We start from the raw sequence: 25112 nt of genomic DNA on the forward strand, positions 1-25112 counted from the left end.
GTTAGAAGAGAAGGAGTTTAGCAGTGCGGGCTGCGCCAACAAGAAAAAAATAGCTTTAGTAGCACTGCATGAGAAGATGAAGAAGACAGTGCAGGCCGCCAGCATGAAAAATAAAGAAATGAAAAGGAAAAGAACAGGGTAAGTTGACGTGGCCTTAGAACATGAAAGAGGTGTGCTCAAGCATTTGGTCGGGAGAGGCGAACCGGTGGCGTGAACACCAAAGACCCGAGTTGGAGGGCGACAGCAGTGGCACTGCATTGGTTGGCCTTGTGGCCTCCGGCCAAAGCTCGATCTGACGATAGCGGCCCCATTATATGCTACGGGAACAGGATGCAAAGTTATGTAACAGCAGACAGTCTCCAGTAAGAGTTAGATCATTTACTTGAGAATGAACTCTAGTTGGTGATTTGTTAAACAAGATAAACCCTGAAAATAATGCCTCGACTAGTGCAAGATTAGGTTAACTGTAAGATTAACTGTCCCCTCATGTATTGTGCGTACAGTATGTGCATAAATGTGTTTCTTGTTTTCGTCCCCTGTTCATGTCTCTGTTTCATGCGTCGAGCACTGCAACACAAGGGTACTTTTTTCAAAGAAAACTATCCTGAATGCCACACGCACACTATACATTGGCCTTTTGCTCTTCAGGTGAAAGCTTCTGCATCAGAGCCATGAAGAACAAGGATGGCCCATCAAGAGCACACCTCGTTTTATACCAGAGCATGACTTGTGCAACTCCTGATGCCACTACTAATAATAGCACTCTCACACAATGGCAGGGCACGAGGCTTGTTCCGCTTCCACAACTGGGTCTCCAAACCTGACCCTTACTCCTTTGCTGGTACCATCTTCAGTGCACTGCCTCAGTGTAATCAAATGTCTGCCAAATGTTTCCCTAATTGCCCTAGCGGCATTTTGAAGCTACCCTGAAAACCAAGAGGGACTACCCAATCACAGTTCAAATTTTCAAGCAATTATATCTTGACTTTTCACATCAGGTCATGAATTTTTCACATCAGTCTGTCAAAAATTTCTAAAGCACTCTGGATCACAACAAAGAGTACTTTCCCAATTTCTCTATGTTTAGATTTAGAATATCCTAACGACCTTTAGATTTTAATAAGGGAAGTGTTAGAACTTGTACCAGCAGCTACACACATTTTTCTAGAACTCCAGCAATTTCTCACCTCAATATCTCGTTTAGTTGCTTTAGATTACCGGTTTAAACATTGCAGATAACCTTAACTTGTCATGCTGACATTGAACAGACAAAACACCCCTGATGCTGTAAAATTTGAACTGCCATGAGAAGATTCAAGCTTACTCTTCTAGCAGACTTTTCAGGATGAGGACCAAAGACTTATACGCGCAGGATAGTCAACTGCCCCACTTTCCTATTTCCTCAGGAAATTTTTTAACTTTATGCTCTTATCTTTAAACAATGTTTTCAAGTACCACCTATTTTTTTTTTGTATCAGGTGGAACTTACATCAAACAAGACATACACCCACTATCTAATCGCTGCCATAGTCAGCTTCATGAAATTTGGTAACATACTGTCAAATCAAATCTGTGTTGCATACAGCTGTTTATACAGTGCCTCATCATCTGCTCCAAATGAACTTACAAACAGACGACTTACTTGAGATCCCTGTACTCCGAGTATGCGCAATATTTGTAAATTTTTAGAATACATTGTAAACTTTGGCAATTATTCAAATGCTGACAGCCAGCACCACTGCCCATGCAGCGGTGCTGTTCCCTCCTCCATACAAGTATCTCCTCTTGCCAGAAACAATGCAATGTACCTACCCTATTTACCCAATGCCAGCACACCTCACGCAGGAAAGAAATTGACCAACGTGTGTAAAAGGCAATATTTACATTTTTAATCATATCAGCAATATAAGTTTGCCAAAAATCATAAATCTTTAGGTTACACATCATGTCAACACTGCCAATGTTGTGTGTCACCACAAACGTGTTACACAACATGATACACTGAAGAAACGCACATAGCACCAACATGGAACTCGGTTCAATATGTGGAAAAGAACAGAGAATGCATATAGCTGCTAGTTACCATCTGGTAATGACTACGTAGGTTATATGCGTAGGTTATGAAAATAAATACTGAATTTGTCTTCATCAGACGCACGGTGTAAGGTATCAAATGAAAAGAATCATGCAAACGAAAGACATGGAACCGCCTGCTGCAGCACAATGCATGTTTATGACTCTGCCTTGATGTATGTATTAGCACATCATTGTGCAGCAACTATTTTTTATTTTTTTGACAAATCAAACAGCATAGCATTCAATGCTTAAAATCAGATATTTGTCTCTATATAAAGCTGCTGAATGCATTCTTCACCATGTTCTGCTGTGTCATGGTTTCTTCTTGCATCATAAGATTTTCTGTAAGATACACCAAAGAAATGCCGTAACAAAATGCGGTAATGAAAAGCATATGCAATTTGATATTGTAAAGCTGTCAATATGAGATAATGATGCATCTAAACAATAAGACAGGGCTAAGTTAAAAAGCAAATACCATGTGTTCTTTCCTAGCTTGAATATATATATATTTTTTAATAGCCCAGGGCACGCAGTGCAATTCAGCCTGTTCAGGTGGATATATCTGGAGGCGGGCAGTGCTTGCAGGAGAAATTGCAATGCTCATTTACCTGATTAACGAACTACCACTAATTATTTTTTTCAATCATTCACACTAGGAGACACAACGAAATTGGCACAATGATATCCACTTAAGCACACAAGCTGACATCAGAGAAAAAATTAGCAAATTTTAGGTTTACTTCATTATATCCAATAACTTGTTATATGAATGTTCATTATATTAGGATTCAACTTTAATTCAATTTTATTTAGTGAACATTTTAATTAGAAGCCTCAACATTGCAATTTATCATGTGGGTAACTTCCGATTCTTCCAGAAGTATACCTGAAAAGGCAGAACAGCACTTTCCATTACAGTCAATATTTTAAAAATCGGTATGAATAATAATAATAATAATGATAATAATAATTAAACAAAAACAGTTGGTAAAGGCCGTCTGCAAGTCGAGGGGCCAATGAGGTATGGGCTTAGTCACAGTGTTTCCCTTGCACTAGGGAAGTTAAGTGCGTCTACGTACAATGTGCAAGCTGCCAGACACAAGCAATGTTTAAATTTTTCATGTAACAATCAATAAATAACAACAGTAAACACCAACTTAAGCTACAAGAGTGCCTTTTTTTTAGTAGTATATCCCCTAAACACTCAAAATATTTTTAAATGAGGGGGAGTGGGTTTTCTTGTGCACAAAATAAGGATTCAAGATTGGATAGCATAGTTGAACTAGCCTTGATCCCAGGTAGCACGATGACAAGCTGCAAGTGTAAATTGTTAACGCTGTTGCAATGGTATGGCAACCAATTATTCTCATTGTGATGCAGACAATAGTGAGCCGATACTGTGCAGTACAATAGAAAGACCTCAGGCATAGCCATGGTTTCAAGAATTGACAGCCGAAATTTATAAGACCTGCTCCATACGTTCGCTCAATTTTGTTGTTGGTGAAGATTTACTTCTCTGACGGAACAGCGATAATGGTCTGCTAAATGATACAACAGTGTAAATATAGCAGTTTTCTTTTTTTAGCAACATGTCCACTAGACAAAAATATGGTGCAGAGTTATAAGACAGAACAGTTTGCCTATCATTAGAGGCCTACGTAAGAAGGTGCTTTTCAGGTACTTATGACAGTTTTAATGAGTATGTTGGAATGATGCCAAAGGGCTCCCACATAAAACAAGATGAAGTGTATCGTTCATTGACTCCCAATCCCGTGATAATATTAATGCTGATAGTGTAGTAGAGAAGTGGATGAATTCAATGCAGTTCAGCTCGCATTCATATGACAGTTCAGTATGTGTGCAATTTCACACAGTTAGCTGCTTAAATATGCCAACACAGCCAAAAAGAAAGCCCGTGATCTTGCACTTAGCAGCAGAATGCCTTGGCCAAGCCATCTGCATCAGGTTCAAGCTGTAAGTGTTTGTACCTCAAAAAGCTTTTTGGCACGATCAAAGTCTGACTGCATTGTAGTGCACACTAAACAAACCAACACTGCAAACAGTGCAGATGACGAGACAAGAAAGGCAAACAGGAAGCATCTGATTTCTTGTCCCATCCTCGGCACCATTAGCGATGAAGCACGAAAGCAAGCTATTCCAACGTCACATCCTCAGGACAGAGAAAATTTGACAGTTCAAATATTAGGCCTTAACTTGTCGGGCGTTCCCTCTCTTTATTAAACAGCGTCTCGTGCTACCCGGGATCAGATGTGCAAAGCAGCCATCGTGAGCCCAGCAGCTGGCTTCCATGATGGAAGTGAGAGAACTTGCACATGCGACAGACTAAGCTGCAAATGTTGTGTTGCTGCACTAGCGTCTGCGTACAGCTCCAATTCAGAATCAAAAAAGGCACTCAAATTGAGCTAACTGCAATTCTGCACGGGATCCAATTCTCGAACCTTTAACAACTTCTGTTGCAAAATGGCAAACTATTCACCATTGTCCAATATACTATTCCCTTGAGAAAACGTGATATTCTTTCTGAAAGGGTACGGTGGTGCAATTAAGCATCAATAATAATAATTAAAAAAAAATGTAACAGCACTGAAGATCCATTCTGAGGTAGGGACTTATTCAGCTTGAAAATAGTACATAAAAACAAGGTGAACAAGGGGGAAAAAAACAGTCATGAGTGTCCCTTCACAAGAAGAAGGGAATGCGAAATAAATATAACAACTCAACAGGCCATACAAATTAAGGCACATATGCGTTCTTGCTGAAACATTTTTCCTCATATAGTACCATGCTTTGCAACCACAATTTTTAAACCTTCATTTTGTCATTTCTCATTTTCTTCTCAATATATATATTTTTTGCAGCTTTCATAGTCATAGCTCAGAAATGTGCGCACTACAGGACTGTCCGTCAGACCAAACTTGTCACACTGTCCCGTATGTCTTTGTCTGTGAACTGCCTATTCGAGGCTGTAGGCAAGACGGGAGGCTCAAGGTTCAAGGTCTTCCCTTGAGGCTCAAGGGAGGCTCAAGGCTGTAGGCTCAAGGTTACAGCACCTTGCTTGGCATCACATGACCTTTTCAGACTCACTTTTCTTCCATTAAGATTCATGCTTACTCATCATCAACTAGCCATTCGCTGCATTCCTTGTGCAATTCCCTTAATAGACTGATTTCATCACACTCATGGTGCACATGCGTGCGATTCCTGCAGCTGTTGAGAAACTGGTAGTGTCCCCACTGCCACCCTTGGGTACGACGCAACTTTGAGTTGCGTGACCTGTACTAGCTACACTGTGGATTTTTCTGGACGTTTTTGTCGCTGCCTTTACAGAGTCTGCAGCACCTAAGGATGCCGATTTGTTTCGTCAGCTTGGCCAAATCATTGATTGATGGCGCTATAATGCCCCAAACCAGCACATGGGCTGTCAGAGATACCTTAATGAAGGACTTTAGATTAAATTTTTACTATCCAGGGATCTTTAAAACAAACCTAAACCTAAAACATCAGTGTTTTTGTGCATCGTGTCCACATAGATGCGGCCGCCATGCATAGCAGCCAAATCTGCAACCTTGTGCTCAGCAGAACAGCATATCCATCGAGTTACCACAGTGGGCTTTTGTCAGGTTTGAATGAATGCATGAAAGAAGGCACCAGGGAAGCTGTCATTTGGCAAATTATGTGCTTCTTACAGCCATTCAGTTCACTAGTGACTATGAGAACTAGCAACCTTTACGGCAGTGGCAGCACGGTGAAGCTCGCAGTGAAATCAGTCTATCATTTTGCCTGGCAAACTGGAGAAATTGGGCCACGCACGCAGAAGGCCCTCCAATCGGATTCTTCCGTATTCCAACACATGTGAAAGTCCAGTCTGTCCAGGACAGTGCCTTCCTGAAGTGCACACACATGCCACGCCGGCAGAGAAAGAGGCCTGTGGTGGCATTCCAGACAGGAGACACCACTCCCGCAACTATCTTGTCCAGTGCGTCTCGGCAACACGTTTCGAGCATTTTACAGTGGTTACAGGACACCTGCACTGGGCGCTGGAGCTTATTTTCCAGACAGATACAGCAGCTGTTTACCCGGTACGAGAGAAACAAGACACAAGCAGTGCCCCCCACCGCACGACAGACACGACATCTGACAACCTAACCAAAGTCCACACGGGTTATTCTGAAACACGACAGTCTAAAGGACACCGAGTAAATGTAGATACATGCTAAGTCATGCACAGGGAACGGCTTCTCCCACACCAGGGCTGACAAATGAAAGCGTGCAGGTGCATGTAAGTGCCTCAGATGCCAAGCACAACCAATCAAAACTAAACGAAAATTGATGACGACGACAATAGATTTTTCTTGCCCAGTTAGCTAAGGGCAACTATGGGTGATGTAGCCTGAGACCCGACAACAATGCTGTAATAAACAGTATCCGAGGGCAGAATAAAACAGGATGGTAGGAACTTAAGCTACACTTGGTGTGCAGCTGGGCAGAGGTCAGACTACACCAAAGCCACCACCTATCCCAGCCCGTTTGCTATGTTCCTTTGCCCTCGCAAGTGAATTCGAGTCAGTACCATGTTTTTCTTGTCTCAGCCCAAGCAGGAAACACGCAATGAAGATCCCTATTTGTGGCCCCTTCAAGAGATGGCAGGCTTTTGATTGCACCGATGAGACCGTGCAGGTGTACGGCACATTTTTTGTACACATAACATGACTAATATGTGGCACAATTGGTTAACAAGGGTATATTATAATAATAGCTAGTGCCGTACCACAACACAACTACCTCGCTGAGCACTAAGGGCTTTCTTGTAGCACTGTAGACAACACTGCATGTTCCGTGAGCTCAATGTCAGCAACAATCAAACAAGAGTGGCACAAAGTAGGGAGAGAGAGAGAAAAAGAATGTAATGAACACATGCAGTTATATACAGCGCATATTTGTTGCTCCTGCAGTACGCACTACTGCTCTGCCAGCCTGCTGTGGGAGTAGCCTTTCAATATCTCTCAAAAATGCACTTCTTCCCAAACTCCTCACAGAGATGAATGTGCATGTATGCGTTAAAATACACATGCAGCAAGGATATATGCAACTCCAGGGTTAAATCTCAGAGACCGTCATCTGGGCGGCCAGCGCAGCTGCGCGGCGCCGCACGACGAAACAAGCCTGAGTCTCCTGACCTGTACAAGACTTCCTCTTTCTTCTTATCTGCTTAGAGGAACTAACGCCAACTTATTCACAAGGACTAAGAAACACAAAGAAAAACTAGATCCTGGGAAACAAGTGTTTGGAGTAGAGAAGCAAGCTCACTGAACACACAAAAAGATATCTCAGTAAGCGGATACAATATTCACGTTTTTTTAAGCAAGTCTCGAAAGAACGCAACACCATGGTCCACCTCTGTGTTATGAGTGCACCACTGGAGACATGTCAAAGAAAGAAAAAACAAAACTGCGAGAAGAAGAAGAAGAAAAAAAAAAAAGGTGACAAAACAAACAATCCTTATAACATTACACAAGTGATATGGCATTAGCCACAGGGCTCGATGATTTGTTTTTCTCTCCTGTCCACTATCTCTCTCTCTCTCTCTCATTCTCCATCTTCTGTTTTTACATATTTCCCTGAGAAACAGCCCCTGCTAAGCCATCTGTCGAACAATGAATAAAAGTGACAAAAAAAAACATGATGTAATGTACACATACACACAGGTATAAAACAAATTGAGGTAGATAACATTGAAAAAATAGCTGGCTCAAAAAAATGCATGTTTACAGTGGACACGTGCACAAACAACACATGCACAAAAAAAAGAGAAAAAAAAAGGGGGGGGGGGGGGAAGACATTAAACAAATACCTCTATGAAGCCATGTGTCCACCCTGCAGGAAATGCCAACAGATGAGTACAATGGAAACTATTAACATGTGCAGAGTGGACCTGTCCACTTAGAGATAAAAGTAAGCATTAAATAAAAGTCCAGCCCTCAAGAAGAAAAAGATAAACAAAATACTCCGTGAATCTCTGGTCAAACAAAAAGGCAGTATGCAACTGTGGTTGACGAAAAAAACCGAAAAAAAAAAAAAACCAAGAGAACGGAACCTGAATGTAACAGCACTACGTCTTGCATCCTTAAGTACCCTGCTACAGTTTTTTTTTTTACTTTCTTTTTCTTTCTTCCCCAGTCTCATCCATAGGCTCTCTGCATTCAAATGCAAGGCCCGATTTCCAGGGCCAAGTTCTGATACCGGCGTCTTCTTGGGGTTGGGCTGGAAACACAGCCCTTTACATGGTGTTCAGGCAACATGCTTTATATATATGCAGAGCCTCCCTTCAAGATCCCTTTTTTTTTTTTTACTTGACATTGCATCTTACAGAAGACTGTTAACACTGTAAGGCACAGGAAACAAGTGGACAACAATGAGTCTGATTGTGGAAAATCAGTGTGCACTCAAGACTAACCGTTTTCCTTTCCTGTGGCTCTTCTCAATTTTATAAACCTCACGCCCATTTGTCTTGTCGTCTGTGCGAGCCCGTTATCGCATTCATCTGTACGATTCACAGGCCACTCCACACTGCCACGTCTTGCATTTGAGTAACACATCGTTTGTTCCATTTTCACCCTGGCAAAAGATACGAGGCTTTTGCTCCACCCATCGCAACCTTCAACGGTTTTATTTCCTGCCGCAAGCTGTTCGGCAGCGCATGACATGTTCTTGCGGAGCTCCACGCGTCAAAAGCACCTGAGTTTTTAAGCTAGTACTTTAATGTAAAATATATCTTCTTTATTAGTATTTCTCTGCTGGAATGGACAATCTGTGAAAAAATGCAAAAATGAATAGCGAGAACGAAAACAGCATCCTTTCCTTTTTTTTTTCCTGCACTCAGAGTCATCTCTGAAATGAATCCTAAACAAGTGCTTGCAAGCATGGCTGATGACAGAATGTCAAGCGAGAAAAAAAAAAAAAAAAAAAAATCCTGCCTTGTTTCCCATCCCATTTTTTTTTTTAAGCAGATCATTTTCTCTTTTGCTCTTCCAAACCTGTGTCATTGCTTGCTGTCTGCAAGCAGCAGTTAACACACAGAAACACTGGCTAACACGCCTTTGAAGAATGGGGAAGGGAACATGTTTTTTTTTCTCCTTTCCAAATGACTACACACGTGCGTGTCTTTTTTGCTATGTGAGAAGCAATGCAGTTGGCACCTTACATGTGTGATGACGAGGACAACTGTACATTAGCGGCTTACAAGTGACACCATGAATATGAGATGTGGCGTGCATGACATGATGGTGGGAGCTGTCTTGAGCATTGTGAAAAGGTACGCGTTGTAATTATATACACTGTCGTTGCATGCCTATGACCCTTCTTTTTTTTTCTTCTTTGTTTCAGCTACACGAGTTGGAGAAAGAAAAAAAATGAATTTAAGCTTTTTTCCACTTTGAACACAAGCATGCCTCTATTTAGTGACAAAGTGAAGCCTCATTAGAGCATGGTCCTTTCCCTCTCATAATCCAAAGCACTCTTTAAACATACATTAAGATTTCTTGCCAAACCTAAGTTATAAGAGCAAAATTGCAACAGCAAAACTGACAGTCTCAAAGCACTCAGCCCCTATTACCATGAAGTTTTCTTAGCTGCTCTGCAGACTTTTACAAATGCAAGCCAACGCCATTTTCAGGCTTAAAGTACAACACGGGTGATACAACAGTAGACACCGTGGAAGGCACCGGACTAATCTCATCCACCTGGTGCTCTATGATGCATGTTGTAGTTTTAGCATGCTAACAAGATTTTCTTTAAAACTGCACCTCATTCTAAACAGCTGCCACAGCAACAAACTGAACCAGCAATTTCAAGCACAACGACGGAAAGCATCTACTATGAGCAGCTGTGGAGCACCGTGAATGCTAAAGCCCACTGCATGCCCTAAGGAGACCTCACATTTAAAATTTCTTCAAAAAAACATGCCCATGCGAAATATATACTATCTTTATTTTTGAACATAACATGCTACGGTTATGGAACGGAACAGAAAGTACCATAGGCTGCCACTTGGCTGCGATGTGTGTAGCAAATGACGGGTAGCCATGTCTTTGGCGTACTGGGGCAATGCAGTACTTTGTACCTTAGCAGGGACTCTGTTCGTACGAGTCCCTTTGCGAGGGGTGGAGAGGTGAGAGAGGGGGCAGCTCTTTGTACCGCTGAACACGTGCTTTATGTGAATGTGTGCACACATATTTTTTTTGCACTTTGGGTTGTCTGTGTGAATGTGTGCGAGTGTGTGTGTTTGCCAAGAGGAGTGTCATTTCCCTCAGATCTCTCTCTTTTAAGACTTAAACGCTCTGTAAAAAGCAGGACAAAAAAGAAGGAAAGCTTACTAGCAGATGCTTCCTTTTCATGCATTAAAAAAGCCATCTCTCTAGTGAGATTCTGAGCTTCTTGTTCATGCATCTAATGGCATGCAGCTAGCTATAGGTCATGGGTGAGAATTCAAAGAATGGAAGTAAAGAAAAAGAAAAATGGCAACTGTGCACGCCTTTGCATGAGCTGGGGCCGTGTTTTCGATCGATTCCTATTCGGAGATGACTTTCCATGTGTCTTGACTGGCTGAGCCAACGGAAGCGCATGCGACAAAAAGAGTGGCCGCACTTCCTATCAATTTAAAAAATTTTTTTCCAAGCTGTATGGCACTTGAGTGCATTGACAGGATGCCTGTCACTCAAGTGTGGCATCACGCCAGATGTTAAGTCAATGTAAGAGTGAATGTCGTTGAAGAGCCAACGTACCACCATAAGTGGTCGATCAATCTGATCGCTTCCTGTTCAGAGCTATCACTTTGATTGCATGCCGACTGGTTCTACCAGTGGAAGTTGATGTTACCAAGAGCAACTTTGAAGGTATAAACTGTAACATCTGTAAATGATTGCTGTAACACCTTTACAAATGTTTTTCTGTCCAATAAAAAATCAGTTGAGAGTGCAAGTGCTGTCCGGTCTACTTCCTTTCTGTGTCCACGTCTTCGGTGCGCTTCAATCTAAGTCAATTATGAAGGTATGAACGTTCACTGTAAGCACTATTTCTCCACTCGTGTCATGGGAGTGCTTTTATCCAACAATAGCAGGGGCCTGTTGCTACAGCAAGGTGACAAGTTACATGAAAGTGAAAGTACATTGCCAAAAAGTGATCGATCGAGACAACAGCCCCAGGACTGCCACGTGAAGTCCCCATTTTTTTCTTGCAATGTATTATGGTACACGACTGGAGGGGCAGTCTGCTGGTGTCGGTACAAAACGTGAAAGTGGTGTTAGTGCCCTGAGAGGTGTTAGCCCGTACATTTCTGTGTCAGGCACGAATTTGGCAATGAGGCGCTTTTGTCTGCGGAATATTTTTCAACAGCCTCCCCTGTCAGTAAAGTGCCAATTCAGCATTGAAGAGCAAGAGAGCCGAAAGAAAACAGCAGCATCAGCATTCTGCCTGCCATTCATATGGACACACTGGAAATGGCATGAAGCCTTTGTATAAATATATATGTGTGTAAAAAATGGAAACAGTAAACAAAAAAATACCCGCTTCTTTTGTAGCTTTGTGTGTCCAGAGGTTTTTGTTTTCTTTCTCGTACCACTGTTTCCTATTTCTGGTCGACACTGGTGTTTTTTTTTTTTTCTTTTCTCTTTCACTGGGTGTGTGTGTGTAATGATTCTGAACTGAGTAACCTGAGCGCGGAGTATACCAACAAATGAGATTCCCCATGTCCCCCTGTGCAACTTCTGCCATTTGCAGACATAATGCTGCTTTACCGCGAGTTCCTTCCCACCACACCACCAGCGGCGTGGAGGCTTTTAAAGTTGTCAACGAGTCAGAATTTCCACTGCAGTCATCAGGCAAGCTGCAACCAGGTAAGCTGTTGACAATGAAGATGCTATAAGGCATTTCTTTTCACGATCTCTAATAAATATAAATGTTTCTTTTTTAAAGAGCAGTGGAAGAAACACACAAACACAAAGCTTCAGTTTCTTTTCCACACAGAGCACTTCACTCAAAACATTTGTGCTCTGGCACGGAAAAGCAGACAACTGAAAGCTGGGTTAAATTTCGTTTTCAATTATACCTTGTGACCTTGTGGACAAGTATAGACATCACTAAGACGAGACAAATAAGTTACTCATGCCAATAGCAAGAAATGTTAAACTAAGTTGCCATCAGCATCATCACTGCCAATACTCCTATTGGTCACCTTTGTACTGCCATTGGTAATATATGCTCGCAACGAGCAATACTATAGTGCTTTGCCATGATGTGTCAAGTATAACAGCAAAGGTGCTTTGACCCAAGCCACTGCAAGGGTGTTTGCTAGTCACCGGACATCAGGAAAGTCAAGCCAACGATCTAGCTACAGACCAAGGTTCCTTGCGCACAATGTTGTGCTATCATATGCCATGTGGGTCTTGGACAACAGCCAAGTTGGGCATACACTCCTGACTAGCATCTGCTGGCCAATGGGCCCACACTTCGAGGCTGTTTAATAAAGTGACGGAAATAAAAGCTTTTTTTTTTTTACAATATACACTGACAAGGCACAGAGCTTCTTCCTAAACACACAAGCTCCAATGTCATTTTGATGCCTATCTGCTATTCTTTCATTTTTTTTTTCCATAGTTGTCGGCTCACTCCAATTTCAGTGACTTTCGAAAGACATATGGCCCGCGCACAACACTGTTAGCAAGGAACCTGCACAGGGGCGCTGAGCTTTGTACATCTCATTTTGTTTTTTCCCCGCAAGTAGTATCCCACAAGTTCTACTAGGTAGGTCCCACAAGGTTTTTGGTCTCCTCCAAACCATGCAATATTACACTGGCTGTCTGTTCTGAAGGTCCACTGCGCAGAAGACGCAAGGAGGCACTCTGGTCGTCGGCAGTGCCTGCTGTCACGTCGAGCATGCTGTCCTCGGTCGTTGTCAAGTCGTCAGTGGCTTTCCATGTTCCACTTGCGGCAGAGTCGTCTGCGAGGAGCGGTGTAGGTGCCGGCACGGCGTCTGGGTCCCACGCACCCCCATCTTCTTGCACGGAGCAGTCGTGAGCATTGTACCGATGCTGGCTGCGAGGCAGTGGAAGCCGAGACTCCGGGTCTTTGCTGGTCCTCTGCTTTTGCTGCCAAGATAAAAGGAGGGTGCGTGTAACGCAAAATTAGAGGACATGCTATCAGCCCGTTTCTGCCCTGCTAACTTTAACACTGATTCTACAGTTGAAGACAAAAAAATACGGTCAACATTGTTATAATGAAGTTGCACACGACATAAAAATACCTTCATTATAAGCATATACAGTAAACCCTCATAACAATGAAGCCGTTTTACTCTAATTATCTTTTCAAAACATGCAACTTAGGAAATGTTACGAAGCAGGCACAAGTAAAAAAAAAAAAAAAAAGGCGCGGCTGGCAGTGTGTGGACGCTTACACGCTTATCTCTGAGGAAAAAGTGTGAGTGCAACCACGCAACTCTGCCCCACCAACAGGGCGATGCGGATAAGCCCCGGACCTCCGGGAGCCACCTGCCCTTGCTCGATGACCCAAGCGGTAAGATAAACGAATGTCACTACCTTTCATTCAGGGGACATTTTTTTTTTCATAGTTGTCAGCTCACTCCAATTTCAGTGACTTTCGAAAGACATATGGCCCGCGCACAACACTGTTAGCAAGGAACCTGCACAGGGGCGCATCGCGCCAAGTGAGCGAGCGACCCACTCTGTTGGCGCACTTTTTCCTCCATGCTGTGGAAGTGTGCAACGTAACAGACAAATGTTACTCCGCGCCGCCTGTTGCATGCCCGGCGTGCCCAAAGTCACCTGAACTAAGACCCTATTGGCTCCCTCTCGCAGCTTGCGCAAAGGAGCCAATCGCGACCAAGAAATTCGATCCTTACCAGGCTCAATCGCAATCTAAAGCGCCACGTGACACCCGTATTAAACTTCCGCGGAGTTGTGCTATTTCAGCTCTACTTTTTTAGCTTTTATGGAGTAGTCACTTTCATTGAATTACAGCTTGTATAGAATTTTTTCGCCATCCCATTCACTTCGTTATAACAAGGGTTTACTGTATTTGTTACAAGCTGATATCACGACCAAGGAGTTCAATCCCGTGCTGGCTCGATCGGGATCTCAAATGTGCCATGTGACACCTGTATTAGACATCAGCAGAGTTGTGCTTTTCAGCTCCACTTTATTTAGCATTTATGGAGTAATCGCTTTTACCGAATTATCGCTTACCGTATTTTCCGGTGTATAAGATGCATTCTTTTTCTGAATTTTTCGTCGGTGCGTCTTACAGAACAGTGTGACTTATGTACGTTTTATTTTCCCGGAAAAACTGCCATCAGAATTAGATTCGATGTTATAGCCACGTGAAGCTTAATGCATTATTGCTTAATGCCACGTGAAGCTTAATGACTTAATTGCTACGGGTTCTGTGCGTGCTATCGAGTTACCGGGTTCTTCTTGTGATCGAGTTCCCAAGCGCTGTGTGAGGACGGAGCAGCAACGCAAGCGGCGGCAGGTTGACCGCGAGTCGACCGACCCCGAAGTCGTCACATTTGCAGATCGCTTTCAAGATACGGCATGTGCCGCTGCACAAACTACGCAGTTGCTACCAGAGTACAAGCGACCCCTTCCCCTTCCCTCCCGCGCTGCCTTCCCGCTTTCCTCCCTTGTGTGCGATTCGGCTCACCGTCACACGCTTTCACTCGCAGATACAGCATACGGCGCGCAGGGACGATGTTCTCACCCTTGTTATAGGGAACATCGCGGCAACCATGACGGCAGAAATGCGCCTGGAGTGTCCGTATCATTGCTATCACAATTATATAGGAAATATATGGAACCCATATGCTTGTGCGTTACCCGCGTTCACGGAGTGAAACGTCACTGTAATTTTTTTTAAATCACTTACCAAACGAACGTAACGTTTTATACACCCATGTGACTTATATACGTTTTTTTTCCGGAAAAACTACCGTTTTGAGAGGCGTGCGTCTTATACAAAAGTGCACTTCGTTATAACAAGAGTTTACTGTATTTGTTACAAGCTAATATCAGAGAGAGAAATTTTACATTTAGTACTTCATTACATCAAGGTTCAAATGTGCTAATGTTTGGTAGAAAACACCAAAATTCCCTTCAATACTGAAAGTGTCGGCTGTTTATAAAATATTTACAAACTTTGCTCTATAGGGACACTGTTAACAGGCACTCTGCTCTACAGTTGCAGCAAGAATTATCTGCACCACACACAGACGGAAATGTCCACGAAGTTTATTCGTTCAATATTCACTCAACAGAGGCTGAACTATTTGTTTTTACATTGGCTCTACGAGTAGGTGGTGCTGCTGAAGGTAGCTTCAAACAATCTAAGCGGGTATGCAAAATGAGGATGAAAAATAGGTCAGTAATTGTATTTGTATTCATTTGAAGCCAGTTTTGCCACTAATTCACTGTGGCAGGTAGGAGCTGTCAGTGGTGCCAGCGAAAGTAAATGCGATTTCACATGTCATGCTTACAATCTAAAGCTTGCAGCATGAGCAGGCACAATGCATTCAGAAAATTAAAGCAACGTCCTTGAGCCCCCTTTTCTCCCAAGAAAAATGCACTACATGCGTTGGCAGAGAGTGTGGTTTTGTGGCTTTGAAGCTTTGTTCTAACAATTTAGGCCCTCCTCAAGCTTCACTCAAAACGCTGCGATGTAATAACTACAGCAAAAGAAATTGTTAAAGCAAAGCTAAATTTCTCCCACAATTAGTCACGAGCCACGCAGTAATGTCACGTGACAGTGCAGAATGAGCAGCAAAGCTGAGTTCACCAGTCTGAAGTCTAACACTTACCGTGCCTGAAGATTTCACAAAGCAAACAGCACTGCCGTTGCCTACATGTCCATTTGGTGCTGTGCCATTTGGTTGCTTCCCTCTGGCATGCCCATTGGTCTTGCCATTACACTGTGTTGCTGGATAGCCTCCCTGTACATGAAGAGAAAACAGAACAAAAGAAACCATAAACATTAGGCCAAAGCTGATACTGATACTGCTGATAAACTACTGCATGAAAGTAATGTGAAACATTTGAAACTTAGCTTATACAACTGAATTGCGAGTTTGTTTGTTTGTTTGTTTGTCATACCCTGAGGGCCAGAGGCATTATACAGAGGGGAGTGGTACAATATATGGTACACCCGTGAGCAAAAGCATACGGACCAGGGGTTGCGCGATACAGCCGATTTCTTCCTCTGCCTGTGAACGCAACTTGAAATTGAGGATTGCAGTCCAAACTTGGCATTGCGAACTTTTCAGTGTACCCATTAATTCCAGTTTATGCTTGTTAATTACGAATAAATTCAGTTTTTTCGGCGACCCTGTGGTCCGTATACTTTTGCTCACGGGTGTACATAGCCGACAAAAAATGCTGTGATAAAAAACAAGGTAATAAAACCTTTTAATGGTCTTTATTTCTGGCAAACAAATGGGTATGCATGCCTCACAGGAAACTACAGCAGAACACCACCAATATATTCCAGATTGTTGTGTGTTTATGGCTTCCATATTACGTCCATGCGGTCGTAACTCACAGAGTGATATGTGCCACTGGCTTTTTCATACTTTTTCGCGGTTTGCTGAAAAGCTTATCCATTGTTGTTCTGCTACACACTGGACAGACTGACATGTCCTATGATGGGAATGGGTAACGTATCCAAAAAATCGAAAGCATTTCATTCAAGAGTCACGTCAATCCAAAGTAAGTCCGATTTTCATTCACCCGGCTGAACTTCATCACTGTCAGCTGATACTCTCTCCTCTCAGCTAAATCGCAGTGGCTTAGTTTCAATGAGTGGATGCCCAAGCTTACGAAAAATTTCTAGTTTAGCAAAATAATGATAAAGTATCTTCTGTGTGATGCTTTACTAAAATATTAACACCTCATCTTTTAGTGAGCTACAGCTGACTAACCCCACTCTATGCCATGCAAAGTATATCAAGGAACATACGAGGGAATGAGCTCATCATAAACTAATTAGACATCAATCACTTGAGCTTGTGAGAGAGTTCTGTAAGGTAAAAACAGTACACAAGCGTCTGCTTAGCTCAAGTCTCACCCTAAGCATCTGCCTGAATCAATACTAAACATATTCCTGAATTAAAGAACAAAGAAACTCCCACCAAAATTAATTTTACTTTTAAATACCCACTAAACAGAGAACACAGTGCTGTGGCAGAGCACTGCAAGCTTTTTGACTACCACATTAGCCCTAACGGCACCGTCGTCTTGGAGAGAGCAAACAACCACTGGCGGCGGCTCCTTTTGAAATCCTGGCACATCCAAAAGACATCGGGTAACATCAACCGGTTGTCAGGAACACTGCCACACCTCATGCCATCTCATCCTTGAAGCAGCAGCTGGTATGGCGCCAAAACATTGTGTTTCTAAGATTAAAATAAATTTTGGTTGGAGTTTCTTTGCTCTTTAATTCAGTTGTTCCCAACCATGCCGAATCTGCCGAATGTTTACCTTTAAGCATATTCCTGAAACATCAAGCCTGACTGAAACGTAAATGTGGGAAAACAAACTGGGAGGCTCAATGTGTTTTTCACATTCACTGGTATGTGTGATACCGGTGCAATTCACACAAAAACAGTCCTAGGAACAAGGGCTTCTTTTACCCTGCAATGCACAAGTATAGCTTTCTGGGAAAATATTAAGTTGAATGCCAATATATTTTGTAGACATTTTAGGCATATAAAAAACTGGTCCTAGTCTTCCCAGCTAAAATACCACAAGTGCGAAATGTGCTTTAAATTAATCAACTGAAAGCTAATGAGCTAATTGAGCATTGTGATTTCTTATGTATGTAATATCTGCTTCTTCAATTAGCCAACTGAAGAGGCAGTGCTGTGCCATTTGCCACAGGCGATTTCCTAAAACACATGTGTGGCATGCACCACACAAACGTGTGCAGACACATGCAGACATACGCAAAAAAAAAAAAAAAACTACAACGGGCTGTGCTGTTACATGTGGTATCACTACATGAGGATTGTTGCAATGCACTCAATGCAAGTGGTGCAGCAAATGCCTGCACTGGCGGCAAATGCCTGCACTGGCGGCAAATGCCTGCACTGGCAGTAAATGAAAGAATTGTCTACAGTCAACACCTTTGTGAGTAACCAACAAGTGCTTGAATATCACACCCCAGCATCACTTACCTTAGTATCAAGGTGGTTTCCAGGACCGGAAGAAGTAACTGAAAGCACTTCAAGCTCTCGTGCTGGGGCTGGCATTTTGCACTGACCAAAAAATGCTGCAAAGCACGACCTGCCACTGGAAGGTCCATGCTGATCCGTGCTGCTGCCCGAACAGCCACATTTGCTGTGAACATGGAATAGGAGAGTGCATGATCTTAACTTGGATGCACTTCCCACATACCTTGCAGCAAAAGACCAGATTACAAAAATACAGCTCAAAAGTCGTCCAGGTACATTACTGAACCAGAGCGTCCACCTCAGTTCAGGGGAGTGAAACAAGTGTCACGAGGCATCTGTGCAGTCAAAATGACTACGCTAGTACATCCGTTGGTAATACAGTATTGTTCCAATAATCTGACTCCGGTTAGTCTGATTTTTCGTTTAGTTAGATCCAGACCGAAGATCCCAGAAGGTGTCAATACATTTCTACGGGCCAGAACTTTCGTTATTTCGAACCTGAGATTGGCCCTCACCAGATGATGCATACTTGACTGGCAGCATGCACGTGCCTGAAAACTCTAATGACCCCAATTGTGGCCACAATGGCTGCAACATCTGCCTTGGTGTTGCTAGGGTACAGCAAATGCATCAAAGACACTTTGTTTCTCACCAGAAATGCCAATTTCGGCCTCTCTTCGGCAGATTTACAAGCAAGAACAGCTGCTAACAATTCGTAATTAGTATTTAGGCAATTCTGATGTGTGCCTTTCATCTGAGAAAATTAGTCCAAAAATTTCCTACATGTTACAATCAGATACAAACCTGAACCTGTGCTTGTGGTGTTAGCAACAGACTATTTTCAGTACCAGCGTCATCACCATTGACCTCACAAGACAGTGGAAAAACAAGTTTTCATGTAAGATGGTGACGATGACACACCTCTTTCAGGCTTTGATTATGCTGACGTATTTTAAGTTAATTTACTACACGCCAAACTAGTGGCAAGACAGTCATGTCACATGTTTTCGGTGCTCTTGAGACTTGGATGCATCGCAAAAAAAAAAACTGGCAAAGTGGTTAGTCTGGGTGTGGGCCATCATTACGTTTGCAATTGTAGCGGAGTGGCCTGAGAAATGTAGGATATCCAACACAATGGATTGCAAGGAGAGACCCATAGACAGCTATAAAAAGCTGGCTGAGAGTAACAATAATGAACATTAAGTGTAAATAAATTTCCATTCTGTAAAGGTAAACTCTACAGGTTTCATCTTATTTCTGAGAACTGGAAGCAGGGTACTTTTTGGGCTCTAAGATTGGGTATGCATTAGACTCGGGGGTCACTTCAGAAATTGGTAAATACAGTCGAATTCTATTAATTCGACCCTTATGGGATTGTCAAAATTGGGCGAATTATCAGGCAGGTTGAATTAAACAAGAGGCAGAAAAACACTGAAACATACCACGGATTCATCAGCAGTATTTGCCGATTCTAAAACGCCCCTGAAATCAAATGTACACCCACCTTTTTGGGGTTCAAGGTAGGAAAATATCGTAGGAATGACATGAGAGCTCCTAAACAAAGTAGGAATTGAACAAGCACCCAATATTTTATCAAGAAAAATGTACCACGTCTCCGATTCTGGCAATAAGGGAAAGATTAAACAAGTGAAATTTACCTTCACAGAATAGAAATTTATTTACCTAATGTCCATCGTCATCACTCTCACACAGTACATTATTGCTGTCTATTGAGAACAACAAAATGTTGTACTTCGAACGGTCCATGGCACATATGATAATCTGCATTTATTAAATGACTCTGCAGCAATTGCAAACGGCACTGTGGCCCACGCATAGACTAAACACTTTGCTAGTTTGCCTTGCAATGCATGCAATTCTTCAGAACGTTAACATGTGACCCGTGACGTGACTTGTTGCGACTTGGTTAACATAACTTGTCATTTGAATGTGCTTTCGTAATCACACTGAAAGCGGTGTGTCGTCATCGTCATGCTATTCGAAAAAAATTGTTCTGTCGCCATCCATGCTCTCCATCTTGTGATGGCAATGATGCTGGTTAGGCTGGCTCTGAAGACTTACTCCCGGGCACGCAGTTTTGTATCAGATTGCACTGCCCAAGCCATTTTTCAATGAACTTGCTTAGAAAAAAAGGCACACGTTAGAATTGGCTAAATATTCTAATACAGTCAACGACTGATTTTTCAGACATGACCGATAATTCGGACGCTTTCGCGGCACCGCCACGTACCCCATAGAGTCCACGTACAAGAACGCCTGAAATTTCAGATACAAAAAACCTTCACCACCCGATTTTCCAGACTTTTTGACGTGACGGCAAGTCCGAAAAGGCATTAATCAAAACCACCACCACCGCCATTTAAATTATCTAGCTGCCTCGAACCGGCGGTCTCGCACGCAGATCTGCTGGCAGCCGCAGCCACAACCGCGGCAACGCTAGGCCTAGCTACTTCGATGTTCACTACCAAGCATCTTGCTGTTCGATGCCATGTTTTTCATTAAAACAATTTGCCGCTGTTAGCAATGGCGCTGACTCCGCTTTTGAAATCCTCGCTCTAGCTTCAAAGCTTCGCCTCAATACAGCAGCGTTACGCAGTGAAGCATACAAAGAGAGGGAAGGGGCACTTGTCACAAGACACTGTATGTATTCCTTAATTATACACACGTGCACTCGTCTCCTATCACATTACGAGCACCGATACGCCTAATAAGTGTACTTGCAGCCCATATGAGCTATTGCAGACATGCCTGTGACGATTTGAGCCGTTGAGGACACTAAAAGGCATGCATTGATTTTTTCGGACTGCCTGATTTTTTTTACATTTCCACGGCCCCTAGGGAGTCTCAAAAATTGGACATTGACTATAATTCATTGTGAGCTACCATTATCGCTTTAATATCTTGCTGGGGTAGGCCAAAAATAGGTGTTTTCTAGGTGTTCGATGTACCCTAGACGCCACCAATACTGACAATGCCACTAATGGTGTCACCAATTGTGGTCAGCATTGGGGTAGGGTGTGTGCGTGACGACTGGCCAAGTTCGAATTGTTCAGCACAGGCTAATTTCAGCATTGAAATAACAAAGTTTGGTCCCATAGAAATGTATGGGCGCTGGCTGGGACCTTCGGTCGGAATCGAATTAACCAAAAAATTGAATTAACCGGAGTCAAATTAACGAAAGCCTACTGTACTGCTAAATGAAGCAGTGGTATGTTTGGAAATAGTTTTCTGCCTCTTCCTCTAATTCAACCTGCCGGAATACTTCAATCAATTCTGTCGGTCCCATCAAGGTTGAATTAGCTCAAGTCACCTGCAATCACACTGATCTCATTCAATTGGCTTTCTCGCCATAACGTTGCTCTAATAAATCATAGATTAACCATTTCACACATTAAGTGAGGAGGTCCGTCATCTGGTCATGCTGCTAGTTACTTTCAGTGGCTTCTGGGAGCTAAGGCACAAATGGCAGGAGAATCTAAAACAGAGTTTCGGTCATGCGAGCCACAATAGTGCCTACCTGTTCTTGTAGAGAATGATGACTGCACACGCTGCCATGCACAACAGGCCAGCCAGTACGCCCAGCAAGATTCCTAGCGACGGGTCATTCGCTTCCTGGCCTGCAGCTATCGAGATCATGGAGAAGACAAGAGAAGGAATTCAGTGAAAGTTTCATATTTAACCACTCTGTGAGAAGGCAATACACAAGTGATTATATCTGTCCACAAAACAAACAAGCAAACAAACAAACAAACTAAAGGGCTTAATGTACCAAAACTACCCACAGGGTTTGAGAGACGCCACAGTGGTGTCCACATATTATTGTTGGCCACATGGGGTTCTTTAATAAGCACCTTAAGTACAGCACAAAAGTGTTTCTGTGTTCTGCTCCCATCAGACTGCATCTGCCAGTATTGGGAATCGAACTCTGAAGCTGATGCTCAGCATCAGAATGCCATAGCCACTTAGCTGTTGCAGCAGGTGAATGCAGCGAGGTCATTACAGCGGGTTCTTTCCCAATAAATAGCGTGAGGATTGAGGTTCGTCACGGCACCTTTGCGCGGGCATTCACCTGTTCTGTCGGCCCTATGCCTCTCCCTTTCCACTTGGACTAGTTGTCATTGGTGGCCTTTGCTGCAAACCGGTTTGCGACGATGGTGCTCTCATTGTTGGCAGTGGTAGCCACGGCCGGGAGAGGGAGTGCGAGTGCGAGGGAGATCTCTCCGGGACAGCACTGGGTCCGTACACGTTTTTCTCTCGTCCGCCGGCCCCTTTGTTAAGGTCTCGGACTTGAGCTTGTATATGGTGCCTTTGCACATACGGTGAGCGGGGCCTAGTGCCCAAGCGTGGTCCTACGACGCCAAGCTGCACTTATTGGAGGTTCAAGTGAACATAGATTGCCCGAGCTTTCGTGAGTGGGCCCACTGATTATCGTGAAAGCAAGCAGCATAGCTACGGGGACTTTTCCTAGCGGCATGTCACAAGGAGTCATCCTCTCACAGCGACGTGCTAGCGACATGCTAGCGACGCCCTTTTCTGTACTTTTCTCTCTTGGCGTGGGAGCCCTTTGATTCCCGAGCCGGCCCGGGACCGGGCATGTGTGCAGTGTTGGGTGTTGCCAGAAACTATAAATGGTTTCCGCTAACTAAGGGAAATGTTGTGTTCTCATGCGTGCGCTGCACTCGGTGCCCCTGCACGTTTGAGGCCCGAGTGAGAGCGCATCGGCGCGCTAGAGTACAAGAGGTGACGGCTGGTGCGGCTCTGTGGCTCACTAAGCTTGAACTTGTGGTGGTCAGTATTGTTGTGAGGTACAAGACCCTGACAAGAGCTATCCCGAGTGAAATAAACAACAAATTCTGCTGCTACTGCTGACCTTGAGGGTGAGGAGAGATGGTGCTGCGTGATGGCACACTGATGACAAACTTGATGACTTGAGTCAAGGGACCAAGGCCAGCTGTGGTCTCGGCTTGCATGCGCAATGAGTACACCTTGTTGATGGACAATCCGTTCAGTATAGATGTCAGGTGTGTTCCTGTGGAAAAGGGAAATGCCAAGCACGGTCAATGCACTGTTTTAGTCCTGCTGCAGTGGTGATTCCATGAAGAAAACACTGCACTCTTAAAGGGGTCCTAAACCACCCCTTTGGCTTGGTGAAAAAATGCAGTTCGCAGGTCATATCAGTGAAATTTTGCAGTCATGCGCAGCACGTGGAGCTCGCAAAGGAGTGCAAAGTAACCTTTTTCTCAAACACTCTTTTTCAGCAGAAGCCTACTCCTCACGCTTTTCGGGCTGCGATATGTCGTCATATAGCAGATTCCCACATGTGGCTGCTATTGGCCAATAGCTCACATCAATCAAGAAGAGTGTTTGAATCAGTGCGCTTTTTTTCTACTGTTATTGTGTACATTTATCGACGTAGTTTAATATACATGCTGATGTAAGTGAAAGCCTGCGTTTCGAAGTTCTATAAGAATTACGTACTTCCGAAGTATGAATATAGTACTATTGCCACATATTGCCTGCTAACGCTTGTCTGCACCTGCCTGCGTAGGAATGAAACACTGGCCACACTGCTTATCAGTGTCGTAGCCGTTGGGTCTAGCTGATTTCGATTAGTTTCAAATCATTTTTTTTTTCATTCAGCGCTTCAAAATGCACACATTGGATGTGGCTACTATCTGTCGGTCAAAATGGTGCAAGACAAAGCCAATCCACACCACGTAGCCCGGCCATATTGAAGCACATGAGTGTGAGCGTGCACTCCAGCCCTGTCAAGAACAAAGCAAACACTGCGCATACGCACTACAGTTGCATGTAGCTGTGGTCTGCTACGTAGCGTAGATACCGCGGCCACCGCAGGGTGCCACGACGAGCTTTCTCACCGAGCGCACTGCGGCTCACTGAGGCCGCTCGCTTCCCTGTTTGGCACCCCATAGGCACCAAAATCAGAAATAGTTACGTCTGTGTGAATATCCAAAATCAAATTTGAACTGTGTGCCACGATGATGTTCAGTAGGCATAGAATTGTGGGCATGCCCTGCTCTTCATCAGCCTTCGCAGAGCAAGGCATTGAAGAAGAAGCGGGAGCACCGTGAAGGGGACCACAAGCTATCTTTCATAGTCAATAACTCAACTTCTGTTGAACGCATTGAGGTACTTTGTGCTGCAAAGTATTTATGAAATAGTCTAACTCAACTTCAAATGCATTTCTCAATTTTAAGAAAAAGTGCTTCAAGGCCCCTTTAAAAAAGAATTGAAGCAACCGTGAATTCAAAGGCAAATCACTGGGACTGGTGTCAGTGCCGGGGGCTTCCTACGGCCAGTAACATCGTGTGTTGGATTGAAATGTCTCATCTGGTGCATTCCTTATTTTGAATGCTACAAGTGCAAGTGCCTGTGGAGGACCTAGGAATGCCACTTGCATGTATCGAACTGCATTTCTTTACCACGCAAGAAACTACAATACCCTTGATTGAATATAACTATACAAACAACTTCAGAACGCTGACCTGGTTCTTTCTTCTTTTTCCACTTGTCAACCTGTGTTGTGTCAACTACACTGGCATTGTAGAAGATGTGGTAGGCCTGAATCACACCATTGGGGAACTCAGGTGCCAGCCAGTTTAGTCGGATGGAGCCAAGGTCAACGGGTGCCCAAGTGATGTCTCGGGGCACAGTAGGTTCTGGTCAGGCAAAGTGGGAAAGAAAAGTAGTGTATGGTATGCCAAAGAACATAATTCAAGCGCGTCACAAGACAACCATC

General features: G+C 43.5%; 1 protein-coding gene across 3 annotated transcripts in view; it reads right to left on the reverse strand.

The window, feature by feature from the left end:
* Window positions 1-6360: 6360 nt before the first annotated feature.
* LOC119455757 (protogenin-like) overlaps window positions 6361-25112 on the reverse strand; it is a 261095-nt gene continuing 242343 nt past the window's right edge. For all 3 annotated transcript variants that reach the window (XM_049669238.1, XM_037717212.2, XM_049669239.1), the window contains 6 exons: window positions 24859-25032; window positions 23223-23381; window positions 21870-21975; window positions 18335-18497; window positions 15965-16096; window positions 6361-13241 (listed from right to left, as the gene is read on the reverse strand). In XM_049669238.1, the coding sequence (XP_049525195.1) occupies window positions 12894-13241; window positions 15965-16096; window positions 18335-18497; window positions 21870-21975; window positions 23223-23381; window positions 24859-25032 (1082 nt within the window). In that variant the 3' untranslated portion in view covers window positions 6361-12893. The remainder of the gene's footprint in view (window positions 13242-15964; window positions 16097-18334; window positions 18498-21869; window positions 21976-23222; window positions 23382-24858; window positions 25033-25112) is intronic.

The sequence above is a fragment of the Dermacentor silvarum genome, chromosome 6 (genome assembly GCF_013339745.2).
Source record: "Dermacentor silvarum isolate Dsil-2018 chromosome 6, BIME_Dsil_1.4, whole genome shotgun sequence".
Classification (NCBI taxonomy): domain Eukaryota; kingdom Metazoa; phylum Arthropoda; class Arachnida; order Ixodida; family Ixodidae; genus Dermacentor; species Dermacentor silvarum.